This window comes from Populus trichocarpa, chromosome 9 (assembly GCF_000002775.5).
Source record: "Populus trichocarpa isolate Nisqually-1 chromosome 9, P.trichocarpa_v4.1, whole genome shotgun sequence".
Lineage (NCBI taxonomy): Eukaryota > Viridiplantae > Streptophyta > Magnoliopsida > Malpighiales > Salicaceae > Populus > Populus trichocarpa.
Window position 1 is genome coordinate 11,634,225 of NC_037293.2, and position 22,704 is coordinate 11,656,928.

A 22,704-nucleotide genomic window follows, 5' to 3' on the forward strand; every position below is an offset into this window, starting at 1 on the left:
CCTCTTGATAAAATCTTGAAGTGGGATGGATTTATAACTTCATAGTTTAGTAAAAGATTGGGCTCACCAAACAACCCCCAATCCGCACGTGAAATTTCTAAATAGGACTCAAAGCATCATCATGCTTGGTGATTTCTTGAGCATGCTATACTAAGCAAATCTTGTGCTGTTATTGCCCTCATGTTTTGTCTGGCCTTGAGTGGGAGAATTGGATTCAATTTAACAAGACCTGTATCTTGAATGTTATCCTTGGAAATGTATGGCGGACAAGCAAAACTCGGCATGTCTCTGAAACAATGCCAGGTTAAATACAGAACCCAGTCGAGTATCCCTTGTTAGTTGTTGCGTAAAATTCAAGGGCATTAAGGTTGCTTCGTAGGCTAAGGACATCCAATTGTTAGATCTTATTTTCTTATCCTGCATCCTAGGTTCAGGTTGCGCAGCCAATGCTCCTTTTGATTCCCAAAATTGGCTAGTATTGGATTAGAGAAAATGACGGTAACTGTTCGAGTCATTCCATAATTTATTGAGTATTAAACTTGCTGGTGCTGCATAAATAAATCTTGCATCGGGTTTTGGGTTGGGTGAAACGATAGTTGGAAACCCAACTTTATCTTAACTATTCATACTAGAACCTAATCCGAATCCTAACTCCAACTTATTTTTCAACGTATTTGGATTGGTTCGGATTGATGTCTATCCAGTTTGTTTCAAATCCTAAACATGAAGTTGCACTATCTGTTGGAAGCAACTATGTTTTTATCTGCCTTTTCCTCTCCAACAGATTGGATGAAGGCTAAAGTGCTGCTACAGAAATTGTACGAATATTCCAATTAGGGATGCATTGGACATAAATGATAGCATACTGTGCAACTTTGGTATGCCATTTCAACACGAAAGATGATTGCTAGATGCAATGGTGAAGTTTTCAACTATAGTTTATAAGAACAAAATTAGGCTTGAAATAATCGTTGATAGACTTTTCTACAACATTACCATCTTGTTCACGAAACAAGATGGCGCATGAAAGTTGACAAGAAATTCAAAAGATATGCATGTCTCCTTTGGATTTAGAGAATAGTGTGCTTCGGAAAGCCGTAATAGTGTAATTTGGGGCAGAAAGGCACACCTATAACTCCAATTCTGTGGCGCAGGGAAGGAAATTTTGCCTCAAAAGAGCTTCAATTTCCCACTGAAATATATAGCTGTAACTTTTTTTTTTGTTTAACCAGTTATATTTAAGCAATAATGATATTAAAATATAAAATTGATCTCAGATGCTAATTAGAAATCCCTGATGTTCTCTGAATAGGAAACCTTGGAGATAAATATACTAATTCAATTGAGAAGATTTTGCCTTTGGTGTTCTAGTTCACCTGTGGGCAACAGTTGTATGAAAAATATTATAATTATTTATTTTATGATCGCAATTTTCTCAAGAAAGTCTTGGAGCTTTGCCTAATCGATGAACACGAATGACATAAACGAATTGACAGTTGGGAATATAAGAAGCTGAGTTGAAGTTTCTCCAGTTTGCCGACCGTATATCATTATATATAACAAAAAGTTTGGTGTTTCTTTTTTGTTTTTTGTTTATAAATATATATATATATATACAACTAAAAACAAAAAAGAAACACCAAACTTTATATATATATATATATATATATATATATATATATATATATATATATATAAACAAAAAGAAACAGCCGAAACTCGTAACAAGAAGTTTGGTGTGAAAATCCAAGAACTGAAACTAAAAACTTGGTACTATCTCTATATCTACATCAATCTTTCGTGAAAATCTAGAGCCGAAATCAAATATTCTACATCATGTTTTATTGTTAACTTAAAATTGTGATTAAACATGGTGTTTTGTTTTGTTCATGGTTATAAAACTTGGCTAATTAAATCCATTGCTTATTCTGTTCAATATGAACTTGTTTATTTTTGAATTTTATATTAAATTAAGTTAGAATCGATCTGTTAACCTGGTAAAAATTAGAATTAAACTAAAATCAAAATAAAATTTAACTTGAGTTTTTTAATTTTTTTCTAAAATAAACATAATTTTGGATTAATTAATTTAGTTTTGAGGTGAGTTTAGAAGTTAATTTTATAATTGAATGAATAACTTTTTATATATGGTGGTTGAGATGTGTATAGTGTTTTAAAGAGAATTAATGATTCAAGTAATAAAATGAAATAAAGGGATTCATAGAATATTTTTTATCGGATACATCGTTAATTTATACTGAGATAGTGCAAAAATATCGTTCTCGAGGAACTCACTAACCTCCACGAAGCAGAATGTAGAAGATTGTTTCCTTTATTCTCCTTTTAATTAATCAATTCCTTTTTTTTTAATCCTTAATTTTATCCATTTAAAAATCAAGGATTAATTATTTGGGTTTAGAACCTAGGTTAATCCATCATTTACAAGTATATATATGCCTTTTATATATATATAGCTGGGATAAGAAATTTTATATTTATGTTTTTTATTCACGATGCCATTTAATTTGCCTATAAAATTCATGTCTAACAATAACTACTTACGGCAGAAAAATTCTAGTTCAGGGAGCTGTTCTTTGGTGCAGCTTGAAGCCATGGACTGATCAAATTAAGAAGCACGTACGGCTAGTGAATCTGATCCCTATGATCCAATTGTTTGTCCTAATTAGGTAACCGAATGTTTTTACATTATTCCATTCTTGAATAAGAAAATATTTTTACCTTAGTCCATTCTTTAAACAAATAATAATGTAGTAATGTTATGATGAAAAAAGAAAAAGAAAAACATTTTGCTATTGATAAACAAGAACAATATTGTTTTTTAACAGGAGACCCGGATAAAAAATAAATTTTATCGTTCATGGTAAGAGTGTAATATAAAATCATTATTAGAATTTAAATTTGTGAATTAAAATATTCTTTGATTTGCCACTAAAAAATTACGAGTTAATACCTTAATTATAAATTTTAATTAATCACGTTGATTTTTCAAAGGCACGTTTTGCACAAAAACAGCCATGGATATATATTATCATGGAAAGAAGCAAAAGGCTGCAATGCAAGTCACGTACGGCATTTCTTTCTTTGCAGAAGGGCCCTCCTGGTTTCAACGATATTTGTCTGCTAACGCCCCTGATGGAAACTTGGGGTTTCATGGCTTGCTCAATTCCTTGGTCAAAAAAAATATTCCTGTGCTGTTGATTGAAACTTGGCTCAAGTTCTAGGCCAGTGTTCAAAATAATTCTAAATTGGCTTTTTTAAGAATGCAAGGGTCCGTGTTGACTAGAAGGTGTTGTCAAAACACCTTCCTTAGCAACCAAATCTTAATAATTAGGGCATGCTATACCATACAAATAGAAGGTGTTTTGACAACAAATGACTTTTCAGGGCAGAATAGTCAAGTAGTAGTACTGCTCAGGGCAAGTGACAGAAAAGGTGGTGTTAATGTTTAAGAGGAAGAATTAATTGGAGAATTTAACAATATATAGAGGCTGGTGAGCTTGAGACACATGCATGTGCATGATCAGGGGAGGCAATTAATTCTTTTTTGATAGAAAAAATCAAGATAATCGAGTATCGCTAATCTTAAATTTAAAATTTATTTTTATCTCGTTTTGAGATGTTCGTTAAGAATTTGATGAGATTTTTTCATAATTCTATTATTTTTGCTTCTTTTTGTTTTTTTTGCTCGGATCTACTAGTTTTACCAAATTTGTTTTTGAATTCGTGTTATAGTGATGTTTTTTTTTTTAATTAATTAGATATATTTTATTGGTTTGTCTTGATTATATTTTTTTTATGTTTTGTTTTTAACAGAACCACCAAAATTACCAATTTTTTTCTCACGATGAAGATAAAATTAACTTCATCGCTTAAACTCAATTTGATATTGCTCAAAACCTTTTACTTTGTGCAAAGATCATTATATGTTTGTATTTTTTTTACAACTCATGTATAATAAATTAAAAAATATTATGTCTTGTTATATTAATTTTGGCCTCTCTAATAAATAATTCTAGCTCCACCCCCTGTGCATGATGGAAGAGTCATTAAAGCAGGTAATGAGAAATGATCCTAGGATGGTGCTTGATGAGGGTGCCAAACTTGGGACTGAAGATAAGAAGCAATTCATGGAGAGTCCACGCAAAATTGTCGAGGAAGACTATGATTACCTGAGGAGGCTAAGGAAAAGAGTTGACAGGTTGGTTCTGTTGGTGGCAACGAGTATACTCCCAAAGTTTTCAAGATGTGTTTCAAACCTTGAATCGTATTGCTAATCGAGTGTCGTGTTTTGTTGAACACAGGGTAGGAATGGAGCTTCCTAGGATTGAGATTCGGTTTCAGAATTTGTCAGTTGAGGGAGAAGCATATGTTGGGACCCGAGCACTTCCAACTTTGCTTAATACCACCTTGAATGCAGTTGAGGTAATTCTTTAATCAGTTTTTCTTTTCAACACTATCCATTTTTGTCTTTGATTCTACAGGCTCCAGTCCCTGATGTTGCTATGTTCTTAATGTGCATAGGGTGTTGCTCAGATGGTTGGGCTTTCTCCATCAAAGAAAAGAGCTGTCAAGATACTTCAAGATGTGAAGGGAATTGTAAAACCTTCAAGGTATTTTCATGCAATACATAGTCATAAAACTTGCCTTTTCCAACAAATTCTTTTCAGAACTCCATTATTTGCTTCTTACTTTTAGGATGTCACTGCTTCTTGGGCCTCCTGGCTCTGGGAAAACAACTCTGCTAAAAGCACTTGCAGGGAAACTTGACAATGACATAAAGGTTTGTCTTCCTCAATTCCACTCTTTTTATATTTTCACACAGTTGATAATTAAGTGGGGGCACAAGCAGGTAACAGGGAAAGTCACCTACTGCGGCCATGAGTTTTCAGAATTTGTTCCCCAGAAAACATGTGCTTATATTAGCCAGCATGAACTCCACTATGGGCAGATGACAGTTCGTGAGACATTAGATTTTTCAGGACGATGCATGGGAGCTGGGACTAGGCATCAAATACTTTCGGAGTTGTTGAGACGGGAGAAAGAAGCAGGTATCAAACCGAATCCTCGTATTCGTAAGGAAGCTGCAGCCATGACTTGTCAGGATACCAGTTTGATTACAGAAAACATTCTGAAGGTCTGTCACTTCTATTGTTTTTATCGTTCTAACTTGTTCCCTTGATTGTGAAGCCTAACATCGTATTATTTTTTGACAGATACTTAAATTGGATAGTTGTGCAGATACTAAGGTAGGAGATGACATGATAAGGGGCATCTCTGGTGGAGAAAAGAAGCGCGTAACTACTGGTATGATTAACTCTTAAGAATGCTGAATATGCCTATTACTTATTGACAGGGATTTCACCAACGCCGAATCTACCAAGCTGCCCATTTATGTTTGTTGCTTAAAATCACTGCTGATTCCTAACTGCAATTGGTTATACGAAGCAGGTGAACTATTGGTTGGACCGGCAAGGGCATTTGTCATGGATGAAATCTCAACAGGGTTGGACAGTTCTACCGCTTACCAGATTGTCAAATTCATGAGGAAGATGGTCCATCTCCTGGATATGACCATGGTCACGTCTCTCCTGCAGCCTACACCAGAGACATTTGAACTTTTTGATGACATTATCCTTCTTTCAGAGGGTCAGATTGTTTACCAGGGTCCACGAGATAATGTCCTTGAGTTCTTCGAACATATGGGTTTCAAATGCCCTGAGAGGAAGGGGGTTGCAGATTTCCTGCAGGAAGTAACTTCCAAGAAGGATCAAGAGCGATACTGGTTCAGAAAGAATCAACCTTACGAGTATGTTTCAGTACCGAAGTTCGTGCGCGCTTTCAATTCTTTTCACATTGGCCTACAGCTTTCAGAACATCTAAAAGTTCCTTTCAACAAATTTAGAGTTCATCCTGATGCTTTAGTGAGTGAAAAGTATGGCGTCTCCAACTGGGAACTCTTTAAGGCGTGCTTTTCAAGGGAATGGCTTCTGATGAAGCGCAACTCTATAGTTTCCATCTTCAAAATTATCCAAATAACAATCATTGCCATAATTGCATTTACTGCTTTCTCAAAAACCGGAAGGAAAGCTGGACAAAAGAACGGTGCAGCAAACTTTTGGGGAGCACTATTCTTCGGTCTCACAAATTTCATAATCAATGCGATGATAGAACTTACAATGACAGTTTTCAGACTTCCCGTGTTCTTTAAGCAGAGGAGTTCAATGCTATATCCTGCATGGGCTTTTGGATTACCTATTTGTCTCTTCAGCATTCCTGTCTCACTGATTGAATCAGGAATTTGGGTCACTCTTACATATTACTCCATTGGCTTTGCTCCAGCTGCCAGCAGGCAAGTGCAGACCTTTTTCTTAATGATCTCTATAAAAGCGCGATCATGTAGGCAAAGGTTCTTCTTTTAATACATTACAGTTATGTTCAGGTTCTTCAAACAGCTCTTGGCTTTCTTCAGTACATATCAGATGACTCTATCTCTATACCGTTTCATAGCAGTGGTTGGAAGAAAATTGCTTGTCGCGAACATACTTGGTTTCTTAACTATGGTGACTGTTATTGTTCTTGGAGGTTTCATCATCACCAAAGGCAATGATTATTCTATTTTGTTCACTGTTTAGTTTTCTAATATTGTTGGATTATTCTGAAGCATGTATCAATCTAATACCTGAATTTTATGGAATCTCAGTAACTGGAACTTTTGATGCACAATAATTTGGATCGTTTTCCTTTTCGTTGTGCAGATGATATAGAGTTGTGGATGAGATGGGGCTACTATCTGTCTCCTATAATGTATGGCCAAAATGCCATTTCTATCAATGAATTTCTCGACAACAGATGGGGCAATGTGAGTTCTTCAAAGCATATGAAAACTCTCTCGTGAATACTTATATTTATTATATTAAAATATTTTCTGAGCTATCTAGGCTTACTAACACAAGTCTGTATGTCACAGCTCACTGGCAGCCCACATGAGTCTACTGTTGGAAAGTCCCTTCTTAAGGAAAGGGGATTCTTTACGGATGAATACTGGTATTGGATTTGCATTGGGGTGCTTCTTGGGTTCTCTCTTATTTTCAATTTTCTCTTCATTGCAGCACTCGAATTTTTTAATGGTAGGTCAGTGTTTTGAACCTATCATCTTTGTTAAGAATATTGAATGACATTCAAGTATTGAGCATTCAGTTTTTTGCAACTCATTATCAGCTCCTGCCGATTCGAGAGCTGTAATTGCGGATGATGACACTGAAAATGTTAGTACGCGGAAACTGGCACCTATTTCTGAAGGTTGGTGTTTTAAGACGTATGGTCTTTAACTTTACATTATCTTGATAACCACTCTGCTAACTATGCCCTAATCCCATGAAGAATTCCTAGACATTGCTGAACAATCAGAGGAACAATCATAACATCAACCACTCTCAACTCATTATAGGAAGTTCTTCGTCATCTGAAATCGGATGATGGTTAAATGTGCTAGTGGCTTTGCCATCATTTTATACTTCTCAACCAAAATTCAACAACTACTAATCATAAGTATTATTGTTGACCTGACAGTGAAAATCTCCCGGGGGGAATACAAACATTCCAAGAATCCAAACAAGCAATATAAAAAAGGAACGGTTCTGCCTTTTCAGCCACTTTCACTTGCCTTCAACAATGTGAATTATTATGTCGATATGCCTGTGGTAACTCATGTACACTAATTCATATTTCAAGATTCATGTAAATGAACAAGAAGCTTCATATTGATATATTTATTCTTGGATTTACTAGGAAACGAGGAAACAAGGGACTGAGAAAAACCGATTGCAGCTGCTAAAAGATGTGAGTGGAGCTTTTAGGCCAGGTACTCTGACAGCATTAGTTGGTGTCAGCGGTGCTGGTAAGACCACCTTGATGGATGTATTGGCAGGAAGGAAGATTATGGGGTACATTGAAGGAAGTATAAGCATTTCTGGATACCCAAAGAACCAAGTCACATTTGCTCGGGTCAGTGGTTATTGTGAACAGATCGACATGCATTCACCATGTGTTACTGTCTATGAATCTCTCCTCTATTCTGCCTCGATGCGTCTTGCTGCGGATGTCAAGAAGGAAACACGAAAGGCATATCACTTATTCACCATCATTACTTCTTTTATGCTGTTTGAACTGTTTTTTCTTGCATTGCACGAATATTTAATTTTCTAACAATTCATCTTTTATTTCCATTTCCCCCCCTCTCGTGCAGATGTTCATTGATGAAGTTATGGAATTGGTTGAGCTTAAGCCACTGATGAATGCTCTCGTAGGACTTCCACGAATTAACGGTCTTTCAACTGAGCAGAGAAAGAGACTCACAATAGCTGTAGAGTTGGTTGCTAATCCCTCCATCATTTTTATGGATGAGCCCACATCAGGCCTTGATGCTAGAGCTGCTGCCATTGTTATGCGTGCTATAAGGCATATGGTGGATACAGGACGAACTGTTGTCTGCACCATTCACCAACCAAGCATTGACATCTTTGAAACTTTTGATGAAGTACATGTTGTTCAATTTTATTTTTTTATTGATACTATATTTCATCTACGATGGTACTTTTTTCATGATGATCTTGTTTTCTTCTCCTAGCTTTTGTTGATGAAAAGAGGAGGACAAGTGATATATGCTGGACCTCTTGGTCGCAATTCTCACAAGCTTGTGCAATATTTTGAGGCGAGTCTTCCTTTCATTATATGCTTTCCGTTCCATAATTTTTTTTCACCACCAAGTTGGAGTTACATATAGTTTGTCTCCATTTCGATCAGTAATTATCTCAAGTTTTCCCTTTGAAATATAAGAAAAACTCTCCCAACAAAATCTTCGCTTAATTTTCCAATATTCTGCTGCCCTATAATTGCTAATGTCCACAATAGCTAATGTCTAAAATCTCAAGCAGGCTGTTCCAGGGGTTCCCAGGATCAAACAAGGCTCTAATCCTGCTACATGGATGTTGGAGATCAGCTCTGAGGCAATAGAAGCTCAACTTCAAGTTGATTTTGCAGAAGTTTATGCCAACTCTGAACTTTACCGGTTAGTCATATCAAATTATCAATTGCTACCTCAATCTGCCTATTTATAAGAGTGGCTGTTGGTCGTTCTCACAATCTTGTTCACACTTCCTCAGGAAAAATCAGGAACTCATAAAAAAACTTAGTACTCCACGACCAGGTTCCAAGGATCTTTCTTTCCCCTCTCAATACTCCCAAAGCTTTATAACTCAATGCACGGCTTGTTTCTGGAAACAACACAAGTCATACTGGCGAAACTCAGAATTCAATTATACCCGGTTCGTTGTAGCAATCATCATTGGTATCCTGTTTGGTCTTGTCTTTTGGAGCAGAGGAGATCGAATGTATGCCTAGTTATTTATCTTGAGTTACATTTTCCAAGTCATAATGCTACTGTTACCTGGATTAGGGCACTTGAGAAGTTTAATTGCTCTTCCTATTGCTGGCAGATACAAAAGAAATGATCTTATTAATCTTCTGGGAGCTACATATGCTGCTGTTCTTTTCCTTGGAGCCACTAATGCTTCTGCTGTGCAATCTGTCATAGCAACTGAGAGAACAGTTTTCTACCGTGAAAGAGCCGCAGGGATGTATTCAGAGTTGCCTTATGCTTTTGCTCATGTAAGAGAACGAAATCATTTATTTTGTGCATCACATTTTCATTTCCCGGTGACAAAAATAATTGAAGGGATTCCCCATATTTGTAATTGATGCTTACACCTTTCTGCTGCAGGTGGCTATAGAGATAATTTATGTTTCAATCCAAACTTTTCTATATTCTCTTCTTTTGTACTCAATGATTGGGTTTGAATGGAATGTGGGCAAGTTCTTGTACTTCTACTACTTCATTTTCATGAGCTTCACCTACTTTTCAATGTATGGGATGATGATTATTTCCCTGACTCCTGGCCCTGAGATCGCTGCCGTGTTTATGTCCTTCTTCATAAGTTTCTGGAACTTGTTCTCTGGTTATCTCATCGCTAGGCCGGTAAGCAAGTTCGAACTCAAAGTTTCTTTTTCTATATTACTCAAAAAACAAAGTTTTTCATGAAAATCCGCATACTATTTTTCCCAATTTTAATTTTCTTTGGATGATCTGCTGAAATACCTCATGATGCATTAGAGTTCAGTCAGCTCCTTGATTACTGCTTTCTTAACACTTCTACCCAATCATTGCAGCTGATTCCTGTGTGGTGGAGGTGGTATTACTGGGCTTCTCCAGTTGCTTGGACCATTTACGGCATTTTCACCTCACAAGTTGTTGATAAAAACACCCTTCTTGAAATTCCTGGATCAGAACCAGTGCCATTAAAGGCATTCGTTGAGAAGTACTTGGGTTATGATCACGAATTCCTTCTACCTGTAGTCCTAGCTCATGTTGGTTGGGTTCTCCTCTTCTTTTTCGCCTTCGCATACGGCATCAAGTTCCTTAACTTCCAAAGGAGATGAATATCGTTGTGCACTAGGAGGTTCAGTCAGCAATATCATTAGTTCATTCATAGAACACTGGAGTTCCAGATTTCATGACCAGTGACACCAGTCAGAGAGGAAAGCTAAAGATGGGTCCCTCTCAGCCTCCATATTACCCTTATCACACGTAGTTGTTTTTAATCTCTCTCCTTCCTATTCTTTTCCAACTCAATTGTACATTTCTTTAATTCAGAATAGTGAACGAGAGATGTTTAAGTTACAAAGCGCGATCTTTGCCTTGTTATCAGCACAAAAAGGGTTGCACTAAACATGGGAATTAAGTTCATATTATAATTAAGTCTGGTCCTTCCATTCATAACCCAAAATGAAAAAATACATGAAAAAAAATTAACGAGCAATAAAGTGATTAGACAAACCATTAACCTTGTCTACAATCGAGTTGAGCATCCAGTCAAGAACTATACATCCAGTTCTTTGCCAAGAAAAGAACGAAAGCCAAGTCAATTGTATCTGTAGTTTGTACCGAACAGAAATCAAAAAGGAAAAAAACCTGATTCTCTACTTGTCACCTATTTTATACAGATCAAATTTCCTCATTCAGTGTTCAGAGCAAAATCTGCAACAGCCTTTATCTCCTTCTTGCTCTTCACAACACATCGTTTTTTGATCTCAAAATCAAGTTTATCCAGATCAATTGAAATTCCCAGATAGCCATATAGAACGTTTTCTTTTGTGTTTGATGACACCCCTTGAGTTTGCAGACTCCCGTGTAGACCAATTTGCTGGAACTCGGTCCTTCCACGTTTGCTCTCAGCATAAAGCTTGTGAAGCCTCTCGGCTCCTTGCAGCCCAGAAAAGGTCTGACCGAAGATGACCACCATAGTACTCTGATTTGCAGCTTTGCCACGGCAGATGTTGGTTATCCCTTGACCAAAACCCATACCTGCAACGATGATAAGGAAGTGAAAACAAGAAAAAAAGAGGACAGAAAGCAATGCATCGCATAAAAGGAAGAAAGATGCCTGGCAACATAAACAACAAGCATCATTGCAATTTCTTGGGATCAGCCAAAAAAGCAAGCTTGTTGTTAAGGTCAGAAGTGTTTAAGTCAATTCCGAAGCTAGACATCCATGTGAAACCTGCCTAATGACAAGCGCACTGGTTCTGCAAATAAACTCTACACATTCTCCTTCAGATTCTTGATAACAAGTTAATGAAAGAATCAGGACAAAAAGTAAAATTGGTACCTAGAAAATCATTTGGAGGTTCAAGTAGCAGTAACAAAAAATGTCCGAAGGAATCTCAAGAAAAAACAAAAAAGTGCTGCTAAACATTTATTATTTTTCAAGAAGAAATCATTTTATCATATTAACAATGGTGGGGGAAAGCGGAAACGTTGGGAGGAGGATGGTATATGGGAAATTAACAAATAATTAAGGAAAGATCATAAGAAATATCAGCACAATTGAGCAGAAGAAGGAGAAGAAAAGGTTTTCAATTAGATTGCAGCTCGGAAAACATGTTCCATCCTCCAGAACAAGGAAACTGAGAAACAAGGAAACATTCAGAAAATGTGGGAACTATCATCAGTTAAAAAAGTCCACTTACCTCTGAGAATATGTCTGAGCCCTTCAACACTTACAATAATCCGTTCATCTGGATTATCATTTGCTATGGATCTGTTGTGTATAACAACAACTGGCGGCCATATGATGAGATCCTCTTTCAGTGATGAGGCTTCGACCTCAGGCAATATCTGCCGAACCCATTGACTGTTAGGGAATCCAGCACTATTCCATCCCATCAACACACAAAGCGCTTTGTGAAGACCCAAATGCTCTGCTCTGAAACTGCCCTTAGAAGACATGACCGTATGTTGTGCCAAGCTCAATGTGTCCACAAAGTCTTTGGAGTTGCTAAGATAACATGTGAACGAGTAAAAGTCAGTTAAGAGGGTAAATTGAAATAAAAAAGAACAGCATACAGGACACACTATAGAAGCACCACTTGATCTCTATGAAGCATGAAACATCAACAATTAGCAAGGACCTCAGAAACCAAGGTATATTTCTAATCCTGCATTAAGCCAGAAGGAAGCCTAGCTAGATACAGAAGTTTCTGGTCCGCAAGAGCAGTTCAAACTTCAAATAGGCAACTAGCACAAATCCTTCACAAAACAGAACTAAAAGACAGTCTGGCAGTGGATAGATTTTTCCCACAGCTACCAAGTAACTTGTGCACATAAATACTTTTCCTCGACCACTGGTTCTACAGATAAAAAAGGATGAGGGGAGCTTTATAGAGAGAGAAAGAGAAACTCACACCAAACTATATTTGTCATCATGTGAAAAAAGAGATACATGCTACTGAATATCCCCTAACACTCCTTCACAAGTTTAGCTTTCTCCAGCGAACCAGTATGGAACCCAGAGGGAAGGAAAGAAGCTGCTGGTTAAGGTTATCCTTCACCAATTGAAAGCTATATAAAAGGTACCATGTGTAAAGAGAACTTAGATTACAGATTCCTTAACTTTCTGTATCTTCCAATCCGTGCACAACAGAATGCAAACCATGATTCTCAAAACTGTAATATTACCATTCTAAAATCAAGTATCATTAATTCCAACTAAACTTTTTCACCATTTTGAAAATCACTAGAAGAAAAGGCTTCTCGTTTCCCTTTCTCCAACCTTTACTGTTCTGCCCTTGTTAATTTCAAGAATCATGGTAGAAATACAAAACAATCTGAATCTTCCCCTGCACACTCTGCTGATAGATTCAACAATCCTTAAATTGCATGTTACCTACAATACTTACTCACCAACCTCAAATACTACTAAAATCTACAATAATCAGGAATCAAGTGTTTTGAAATCAAGATGGCGAAGACTAAAAATCCAACTTTCACAAAACTTGATTCCTAAGCAGTATAAAATTTCAAAATAACACTATGAATACTTAGTTGGATGCAATCGAAAGCAAAAATTTTAACCATCCAGAAGCAAAAGAATTTCACCAATATCAGGAACTTAAAAGATGCGTAAAAACAGACCTGCCACATACGCAGCACTTCAAATTAGCATTTCCTCCCTTCTCCTGGTATTTCCTTTTGTTAGCCGAATTCTCGTTCAAAAGTTTGGAGAACTTTAAGAAAGCCCTTTGCACCAGATGCATGAACTCATCAGAGTCCTTAGACGCCTCAGTATTTGCATGTTTCTTCTTCATTTCTGAGGATTTTACTCCTTGAATATTATGAGTTCCGTCAGAATCATACAGGCATTGTTCTTCATATATCTTAACCCAAGGAAGTTTCCTTTGAGCTTTCTGAGCAGCCCCCAAGCTCTTACACGCATTTTGAGCAGGCCCCAAACGCTGCTTCACATTTCGCACAGAACCCAAACGCTGCTTCACATTTCGCACAGAACCCAAACGCTGCTTCACATTTCGCAGAGGCCCCAAACGCTGCTTCACATTGCTTTTCGGAGGTTCAACAAGCTCGCTTAGATGCCTATCTGTAGAAGGTAAGGGATGGAAAGAATAGGCATCTTCATGGCTTGCCCTGTCATCAATCATCCATCCATCCCTCCCACTTTGCAAATGCCTCAATCCCGAGTTCTCCAATGAAGAATATTGTTCATTATCCTGATTAGTCCACTTTCCATCTCTATAGCTCACATCATGCATCTGTTCAAGGTCATTCCAATCAAAAGATATCAGACTTCTTTGATCATGAATGCTAGCTTCCATGTCGAAAATATGCTGTCCGTCGAGCATGTATTCTGATTGCCCATGAATACCAGGCTGCTGTTCCATGACCACCCTTTGCGAACTATTCTCGGTCGCATACAGTCCATCATATGATACCGGCACCCTCTTATAACCATCTCCACAAGACCCAATGCTACCCCCATCCCCTTCAAAACCACATTCCTCTGTTGACTTCAAGTTCTCAGGATCCAAACACTCTTCCATCTCATAGTACATGTTGTCATTCCTAGAAACCAAAGCTTCCTCATCTTTATCATCTTGCTCGAATGAACGCAACGACACCCTGCTAACATTGATAGGTCTTTCTTGGAAACCACCAAGATTGTCCAGAATCCTGCTTGTTCTCATTCTCTCTCTAAGAGCAGCATCATTTCCATCAATCATGTCAGCAATTGGGTCAACTAAGCAAGTCCTTTTCCTTAACACACTCATGTTTTCACATGGGGATTCCATGGGCAGTGACCCCACATTAGCTCGCTCACGAACAAAAGTTTTCCTCAAATGAGACTCATTCTTATCTTGAATAAATCCATACTCCACAGGATCACTTCTGCAGTCCTTATCTCTCCCATCTAGTTCCATTGAATGGAAAACACTAACCCGTTCAGCATAAGGGTACCTTTCTCCAAAAACCCCAGGATTGTCCAACATCCTGTTCTCTCTCATGTGATCATTAAGAGCAGCATCATTTCCATCAATCACGTCAACAAAGCAAGTCTTTCCTCTGACATTTTTCACGTTCTGAAATGAGGATTCCATGGGAAGTGAACCCATATTTCCCCTCTCCCTAATAAAAACCCCATAGTCTCCATGATCATTCCTACAATCTTTCACATCTTTCTCCTCTTGCTTCATTGAATGTGACACCCTAACCCTTTCAACATAATGATGCCCTACTACAGAAGCATCATTCCTTTCAACTTTGTCCACAATTGGGTCGATAACACTACTACTTCTCCTTTCAAACCTCTCCCTAACAGGTTCGCCAAAAGGCGACACATTGACATTACCAATGCCACCATCAATAAGCCCATGATTGTCACCCCTTGTTGTGGCATCCAAGCAGCACTCAAAATGGCTTCTTGGCCCCACATACTCCATTGACATTGATGTGGGGACCACACCAGAATCAACAACAACCCCACTGGTTTTCCAAGGATCAACTGAAGGACCCAAATTTGCACTTGCATTCTTGGGTTTGTTTTCTTGTGCTAGTAAATTGTCCCATTGAAACTTGTTGAAGGTTGATCCTTTCTTCGACAAAGACTCGCAAAACTGTGACAGTTTTTCCAAATGCTCATCTCTCTCTTCATTAAACCGCCTATCACCCTCTCTCCTATGTACCGAACCCAATGGGTCCGGCTCAACTGGCTGATTTAAACCAGAAGACCGCATGACTGTTACTCTTTCTTCACGATTCCAAGGTGGAGACCGAATCCTGACATCGCCATGCTGTTGGTGTTCTCTCCCATCTTGTCTAGACCTGTGTGGTTCAGCCCAAACCGGACTTCGAGACCGATGAGAAAGTGAAAACCGTCTGTTCCCTTCGATTTCATCCTGCTTTCGAGGTGGGATTCTAGTTATCGCATCGCAATGCTGTTGGTGTTCTCTCCCATCCTGTCTAGACCTGGGTGGTTCAGCGCAAAGAGGACTTCGAGACCGGTGAGAACGTGAAAACCGCCGGTTCCCTTCAATTTCATCCTGCTTTCGAGGTGGGGTTCGAGTTCTCACATCGCCAAGCTGTTGGCGTTCTCTCCCATCCTGTCTAGACCTGGGTGGTTCAGCCCAAACCGGACTTCGAGACCGATGAGAACGTGAAAACCGTCTGTTCCCTTCGATTTCATCCTGCTTTCGAGGTGGGGTTTGAGTTTTCACATAGCCACGCTGTTGGTATTCTCTCCCAGCCTGTCCAGACCGGTGTTGCTCTGACCAAACCGGACTTCGAGACCGATAAGAACGTGAAAACCGCCTGTTTCCTTCGACTTCTTCCCGTGTCCTGACATTGCCATGTTGTTGGTTCTCTCTCCTCGCCGGACTTCGAGACCGATTAGCATGAGAAAACCGGCGGTTTTCTTCAAGCTCACAGTCTCTTATTCCGCAACGCGGCGTCTGCCGTGGTGGAGACAAAGGTCTACTGATGTAAACATTGCTGTGTCGTTGATGTTTCATTGAAAAAGGAGGCTTTCAGCGACACAACAAAAAAAAGGGACCTGTTTTATTTACTGGGTTTCTTAACTGAGAGGAAAAAACAACGGCAAAGAGAAACGATGACGTGGGTTTAAAGGATTTTTCGTTTCCTCTTTAGAATTTGAAGAAAAATTGAACCTTTTTTTTTCCTCTGAAGAGAGATATTTTGCGGTTTGCTGAGCGGTGGTTTTTCTTGTCTCGAATAACTTAAGGTACAGAAACAGAAATTGTGGTGTGGCTTCCAATGTACTCTTGGTTTTTTAACAGTGGTGAAATGGGGATACGGTGTGGACATGTCCAGTGGATCTTATGATGGGGTTGGTTGATTTGACAGAGGTGGAGGTGGGGGACAGGGGGAGGGTTAAAGGAGGAGACTTGGACTTTGGATTGATTTTGAGTGGACCGAAGGTTTTCCTTTTGACACTAGTTGACCCATGATTGGTTACGGCTCTTTTGATCTCACGTAGATGTGTTTTCGTTTGATTAGGATTTTTTTTTCCGTGTTAGATTTAGGTTCGGATTAGATTTTTTAAAGAAAGTTTTACTGGATTAATATCTATTTAATTAAAAATGTTAGATTTTGAATCTCAATTTTTTTTGTTCAACTAATAAAATTAAGCTAAATTTAATATTTATATTGAATTGGTGATACTCTAATTATGTTGTTAAATAATTAATCATCTTTCAAGTCACAACATTAATTTTAAAATTTTGAGCAAAATGAGAGAGAAAAGGATGATAAATAATTGGGTTATTATTGGCTAATTATTTTTAATTAAATAAAACAAGAATGATGAAACTAGACGATTTAAAGGAATGTGAAAGAATTATTTTTTTCAAATATCTATTAAGGTTGTATTTAAATAATGTCTTGTAAATGGTAATGTACAAAAAAGATGAAAAATTAATTTTATTAGAAAAAAAACGGATTTGATTAGAAAGACTAAAATAAAGACATAAATAAATTTTAATAAAAAAAAGCAAGATGATTAAATAATCACTCCTTTTTAAAAGAAGAAAAAAAAGAAGTCCTATTGGACTGGCACTTTCGTTGGTCATCGGGTACCAGTAACCTATTTGGGCCTTGCCCATTTTCAGTCGTGTCTGTTACATACTAGTAGATGGGCTAAGTGTTTGCGAGCAACATAGATTGCATTTGCCTCCGACGAGCTGCCACCTTTACCTGTGATCCTTCTCCAGCCTCGCACCTTAAACGATAGATCACATCAGAATTCAATAGAAATGAAATGAATTTTTCACTGGAATTTTAAATTTAGATCTTGTGTTATATTTTAGCAGTATGGCTCGTTTGGAATTGGGAAGATTTCGAGAAAAAATTGTGAGAGTTCTTCTCGATTCTTTGTGAAAATTTAATTTGTTGTTTCCCATATACGAAGAGCTGTAGGGTTTTTCAGGGATTGAAATATTTTATTTAAAGCAAGAAAAAAAGATTATTTCCCTGGCTAATATAATATATATCTTACAGCAAGCAGGTTTAGTTTCTAATAGAAAAGAAAATATTTCTCAAATGAATTCGGAGTTGTAAAAGTCTTAGCCTTTATTTACTTTTGCTTATAAAGTTGTTTTAAATTTAAATTTGAATTTGTTTGAATTTATATTCCATTTAAGTAGATGTCTAGACTATGAAAAAAGAGGCATGAAAAATTTACGGGGACTTCTTGTCAAATCATAGGAGGATGGGGTAATCTTGAATATGTTCTTATGCAAACCTGAGCAACATTGAATATGTTCATAAACTATTTTTTACTTTTTTTCATTTAAGTATTTTTAATTCAATAAAATTGCTATTGTTATCGATTTATCTTACATATTCCTATATCCTTTTTTTTTTAATTTCAAAACAAACCTAGCATCTTTTGAGCAGTCTCTACGCAAGTGAAATTAGACCAACATTTGAGAAAATTATTACTGTTGTTGTTCTTGTTTGCAAAAAGACTGCCTCCAGGACAATGGAGTAACCTCCTCTCCTTCGTTCCTCTTCATTTCAGGTGTAGATGCGTTTTAATTCAAGTCTTCAAAGACCTCCATCAAGACCTTACCAACTAGTTAATTAGCCAACACTAGCAGAACAGGCTGTCTCTAAAACACAATGATACACAGAAAAAAAATATTATGGGAGCTGCCCTACATCTAGTGAGTGCAATTCCCATTTGAGCAAACGCTAAAAAAAAACTGGTCAAGTGATAATTAGGCACACAAGCACCATCGCGCTGGCTTGAACCGGCTCTTACGTACCACAGAGCCAACCAAAATACAAAAGCTAATGCTCTACTTTCTGGACAACACCCCATAACTTGGAAAGAAAAAGCTCGCATCAAGCTTATCATTTAGACAGTTTTGGACACCATGCAATCTTCAGAACTTTTCGAGTTCTTAAAGATAGAACGTAGATTTGTGGAACATAAAATCAATGTGGGCCTAAGCAGCACCACAGTTAGGAAAACAAAATGAAAAGTGGGCTGATTGAATCAACAACCACGAACATCATCAGCTGGAAAGTCATGGCCATCAAATGTTGATGCTTTCCTATGTATTGAATCATCAACTCATGGACCTGTCTTCAGTCCCTACATTTAAATTAAAGGTAAAGAAAGAAAACATCAAAAATAGCCCCCCATTTACATAGGCAGTCTTGATTTTGCTTCCATATAAATTTCTATATCAATTTTGTCCCCTTCCATCCATATTTGATCATGAATTCTTGACACATTGTACCTTTTTCAAAAACAATACGACATCAGTTTGTAGATAACTTGACTTTGTCTTCTTATAGAGAACTTAATAGAAGGCCCAATTGAGTAATCGAAATTGTTTAGCAACAAAATTGGTATAAAAACGATTTGTTAAGGGTAAAATCCATACTTACTGTATAGTTCGGGGGCTTTTTTTAAAAAAAGATTTGTCCTATGAACTTATATCCCTGATTACAACCACAATGGCTTGCATTTCTTTTCTGTTTTGAAATTTCAAAAAAATGAGAGAGTCGCCAAAGAATCTGTTGATCAAAATTTGTAGCAAACGGGCATCGTAGTTGCTAAGCCATTGACATGCCAAGCAATAGAAAACATGGGAAACCAAAAAGATTAGAAGTGTTAAAGCCAAGATTCTTAGTTACAATTTAAAAATGGGAGGGTAATGATATGCAATGAAGGCAAGCTAGCTCTGCCAGTCTCTCCTACTCTGTCTTGTCCCCTAAGGCTCTCAAGGAAATCTATAGCGTAGGTGAGCCCTTCCTGTCCACTCCACGAACAAAACTTCCACCCAAAGCACCCTTCTTCAAGTGAAAAAGAAGATTTACCTCTACTTATAGACCCTTCAACCAAATTTTAACTCACTCACATCATTTCTCCATGACTAATAAGATTGCCATGCATAAGAATCTGGAAAATAATTGATTGCCTGTGATACTACTCTCTATCTCTTCAAATATAGACTTGATAATGGTGCTGTATTATGCAGCTAATCTACTATCACTTGGCTTTACCCTTTAAGATAAGGTAGGAATTGTATGTATGCTTTGCACTAAATACCACTTATTCAGTGTATTTGTCTTGTTAGTACATGAACACTAAATTAATCAGGCTTGGTATAGCTAGCTAAGAAAAATTTGTCAAGAAACCGACCTGAGAAAGTATCCATCTACCAAAGGAGGCCCATCCAGTTGTTCATCAAGTATTTATATATACTAGCCCGTTAATAATAATTTTTTAAAAAAATATTAAAATATTAAAATATTTTAAATGTTTTGAGTCTGATGATTATATCTTGACTCAACACGCGCTAACATCTTTTAAAATAAAAAATAAAAAAAATAACATCTTTATGATTCTCTGAACATTTACAGTATAGTTTTACAGTGTGAATATTCTATGTATACGGTACTAGCACAATGAATAATATATATAGATAGAGAGAATTGGCATGATACATTAAAAAAATAAAAAAATAAAACCATATACACTCTTAAATTGCAATACCATAATTTGTGATCATGTTCATTTTGAGTAAAGGTGAAAGGAAGGTTAAGAGGATATTTCAAAGTTAAGTCTTCATTCAACAAAGATGAAATCCTCTTTTTACCTTCATGATTAAAGGTGATCGGGCAAATGGGTCATTTAGTGTTTTGTTTTGTTGTAAAGTAAGCAAGTTGGTATCACACCTTTAAAGCCAGCTTTTGCTTATAAACCACCTCTACAACAAGAGAAAGAAAGCAATCATATCAAAAAGAAAAAAGAGCAAAGAAAGAAGAGAGAGAGAGAGAGAGAGGATCTACAGGGGGCTAAAAAATGACAACACAAAAACCAATATTGGAGCAACAAATGTCACAAATGCAGATCAAATTGAAGAGCTCAGGCATTATCAGCAATTACAATGAAAGCTCACTGTTAAGGGATGAAAAGGATGAGGAGATGTCAAGGTCAGCATTGGCCATGTTTAGGGCAAAGGAAGAAGAGATTGAGAAGAAGAAGATGGAAGTCAGAGACAAGGTTCATGCTCACCTAGGACGTGTGGAGGAAGCAACCAAACGTTTAGCAGAAATTCGTGAAGTAAGTCTTAACATCATAATAATATATATATTTTTTCTTGTTATTGTTTTTTTTTTTTGTTTTACTGTTTGAGTCTTCATAATTCAATAAAATTATTTATCTGTAATAAAAATATAATAAATTCCCATTATTATATAAATTGTATGTTGTTTATATTTGCTGGATTTTTTTTATTTTTTGTTTGGGAGATTATTACTGTGGATTTTTAAAGGAAAAAAAAAATATTTTAGGAGCTTGAAGCTCTGACGGATCCAATGAGGAAGGAAGTTTCGATGGTACGTAAGAGGATTGACACAGTCAACAGAGAGCTGAAGCCTCTGGGCCTGAGTTGTCAGAAGAAGGTGAGATTAAAATTCTGGCTTGTTTCCTTCTCTTCTTCCTTTGCCATGATAAAAACATCAATGTAGAGTGAAATTCAGTTGATTTGATTGGATTTCTACCCACTCAGTTTATCCAGTCAAACTCATCTAGAACTGGCTATGAAATTTTTATTAAAAAACAATATTTTTTTAATAAAAATAATTAATACAATGATTCATGATCAGTTTACCCAGTAATTCAATATTTTTTTCAAATTAGTTATCAAGGGAAATATAAGAAACATTGCAAGTCAGACAATCCAATTTTTTTTTACTATATTATCAGATAAAGATTTAATTATATATCTTCATTTTTTTTAGAACAGTATGCTTATTTTTCATGTTTAAGCTACATGGTCATGATACTGGGTTTGATACCTTAAGCAAGAAATAAAACTTAATGGAATATTTTAATGATTATTAATTAACTCTGATCCAAGATTTACAGCACTAGTTAATTATGCATTGAAGCAAAGGATGTCAGTAGCCCCTCAAGAGTTTATATGATTGCAGGAGAGAGAATACAAAGAAGCCCTTGAAGCTTTTAACGACAAGAACAAAGAAAAAGCTCAGCTTGTTTCCAAATTAGTGGAGGTAATTAGATATTATGTTAGTCCATATAATACTCACTTGATGATGTTTAATTAGCTAAATCTCAATTTTAGTTTGCTAATATTTTCTATTTCTTTTTTGTATCAACTGGTTGGTCAGCTGGTGGGTGAAAGCGAGAAACTAAGGATGAAGAAACTAGAGGAATTGAGCAGGAATATTGAAGCTCTGCCCTGAATTCTTGCAAACACCCCAGCAATTGCCAGCCATGCTATGCTAATTTGCTGCCATGCATGCCCTTGAATTTGGTGTATATCTTGTGATTTCTGTGATTTTTATTTTCATTTTTAGTGGGTTTTTCATGGACAGTTTTTTTTTTTTTTTTTTTTTTTTTTTTAACATATAGGGCAGAAGTACCCACCATGGAGGTTTGGTGCTACTCACATGTCAAATCTTGACCTTCTCATTCTTGTAGTCAAATTCAAGATATGTTTGTTCAATCTTGAAACTGAATTTTTCATGAAGATTTCTTAATTGTATTAGTGACAAGCCAACTATCAAAATCACTAAATTGATATGCCACCAGAATTACTGGTTGTTTGTTTTACTTAAAAAAAAAAATTGAGGTTTATTTATTTACTTTAAATTAATTATTTCGATGTGCTGATATTAAAAATAATTTAAAAAATAAAAAAATACATCATTTTAATATATTTTCAAACAATTTTTTTTTGTTAAATAACAATAATCATACTTTCAAACAACATTATTGCAGC

General features: G+C 36.6%; 3 protein-coding genes across 8 annotated transcripts; 2 read left to right on the forward strand and 1 right to left on the reverse strand.

Annotated features, from left to right (window-relative positions):
- Window positions 1–4,053: 4,053 nt before the first annotated feature.
- Window positions 4,054–10,775, forward strand: LOC7474940 (pleiotropic drug resistance protein 2). The gene is made up of 20 exons (XM_024608707.2): window positions 4,054–4,219; window positions 4,323–4,443; window positions 4,543–4,631; window positions 4,717–4,801; window positions 4,871–5,155; window positions 5,235–5,325; window positions 5,470–6,370; window positions 6,461–6,621; window positions 6,777–6,880; window positions 6,989–7,148; window positions 7,240–7,320; window positions 7,591–7,721; window positions 7,810–8,142; window positions 8,267–8,557; window positions 8,648–8,731; window positions 8,955–9,088; window positions 9,183–9,410; window positions 9,516–9,687; window positions 9,800–10,054; window positions 10,246–10,775. Exons 1-20 carry the CDS (start codon window positions 4,056–4,058, stop codon window positions 10,513–10,515), a joined length of 4,140 nt encoding a protein of 1,379 aa, XP_024464475.2. The 5' UTR covers window positions 4,054–4,055; the 3' UTR covers window positions 10,516–10,775.
- Window positions 10,776–10,884: 109 nt separating this feature from the next.
- LOC7478629 (uncharacterized) lies at window positions 10,885–16,747 on the reverse strand. The gene is made up of 3 exons (XM_002312864.4): window positions 13,550–16,747; window positions 12,106–12,413; window positions 10,885–11,440 (listed from the first exon to the last, which is right to left on the reverse strand). The coding sequence occupies exons 1-3, from the start codon at window positions 16,432–16,434 to the stop codon at window positions 11,091–11,093; spliced, it is 3,543 nt and encodes a 1,180-aa protein (XP_002312900.2). The 5' UTR covers window positions 16,435–16,747; the 3' UTR covers window positions 10,885–11,090.
- Window positions 16,748–20,653: 3,906 nt separating this feature from the next.
- Window positions 20,654–22,470, forward strand: LOC7478628 (uncharacterized). Of its 6 annotated transcripts, none has more exons than XR_008060041.1 (5): window positions 20,654–21,020; window positions 21,251–21,361; window positions 21,893–21,973; window positions 22,091–22,236; window positions 22,335–22,470. XR_008060041.1 is itself a non-coding variant. In XM_024608709.2 (4 exons), exons 1-4 carry the CDS (start codon window positions 20,760–20,762, stop codon window positions 22,163–22,165), a joined length of 528 nt encoding a protein of 175 aa, XP_024464477.1. In that variant the 5' UTR covers window positions 20,654–20,759; the 3' UTR covers window positions 22,166–22,470. The 6 variants fall into 6 exon arrangements, 2 of the variants coding, with proteins under 2 accessions (XP_024464477.1, XP_052311525.1); XR_008060042.1 differs by having other exon boundaries at window positions 22,340–22,470; XR_008060039.1 differs by having other exon boundaries at window positions 21,893–21,972; window positions 22,081–22,236.
- The last annotated feature ends 234 nt before the right edge of the window (window positions 22,471–22,704 follow it).

What these genes read in the sequence shown, in the direction of transcription:
- LOC7474940 (XM_024608707.2), top strand. Translation starts at nt 4,056, where the DNA reads ATGGAAGAGTCATTAAAGCAGGTAATGAGAAATGATCCTAGGATGGTG. An exon ending in CTAAGGAAAAGAGTTGACAG is followed by an intron (nt 4,220 to 4,322) that starts GTTGGTTCTGTT and finishes TGTTGAACACAG; the next exon opens with GGTAGGAATGGAGCTTCCTA. An exon ending in AGGTTTCATCATCACCAAAG is followed by an intron (nt 6,622 to 6,776) that starts GCAATGATTATT and finishes TTCGTTGTGCAG; the next exon opens with ATGATATAGAGTTGTGGATG.
- LOC7478629 (XM_002312864.4), bottom strand. Translation starts at nt 16,434, where the DNA reads ATGAAACATCAACGACACAGCAATGTTTACATCAGTAGACCTTTGTCT. An exon ending in AAGTGCTGCGTATGTGGCAG is followed by an intron (nt 12,414 to 13,549) that starts GTCTGTTTTTAC and finishes ATGTTATCTTAG; the next exon opens with CAACTCCAAAGACTTTGTGG. An exon ending in GCTCAGACATATTCTCAGAG is followed by an intron (nt 11,441 to 12,105) that starts GTAAGTGGACTT and finishes TCATCGTTGCAG; the next exon opens with GTATGGGTTTTGGTCAAGGG.
- LOC7478628 (XM_052455565.1), top strand. Translation starts at nt 20,760, where the DNA reads ATGACAACACAAAAACCAATATTGGAGCAACAAATGTCACAAATGCAG. An exon ending in GTTTAGCAGAAATTCGTGAA is followed by an intron (nt 21,021 to 21,250) that starts GTAAGTCTTAAC and finishes AAAATATTTTAG; the next exon opens with GAGCTTGAAGCTCTGACGGA. An exon ending in GCCTGAGTTGTCAGAAGAAG is followed by an intron (nt 21,362 to 21,892) that starts GTGAGATTAAAA and finishes ATATGATTGCAG; the next exon opens with GAGAGAGAATACAAAGAAGC.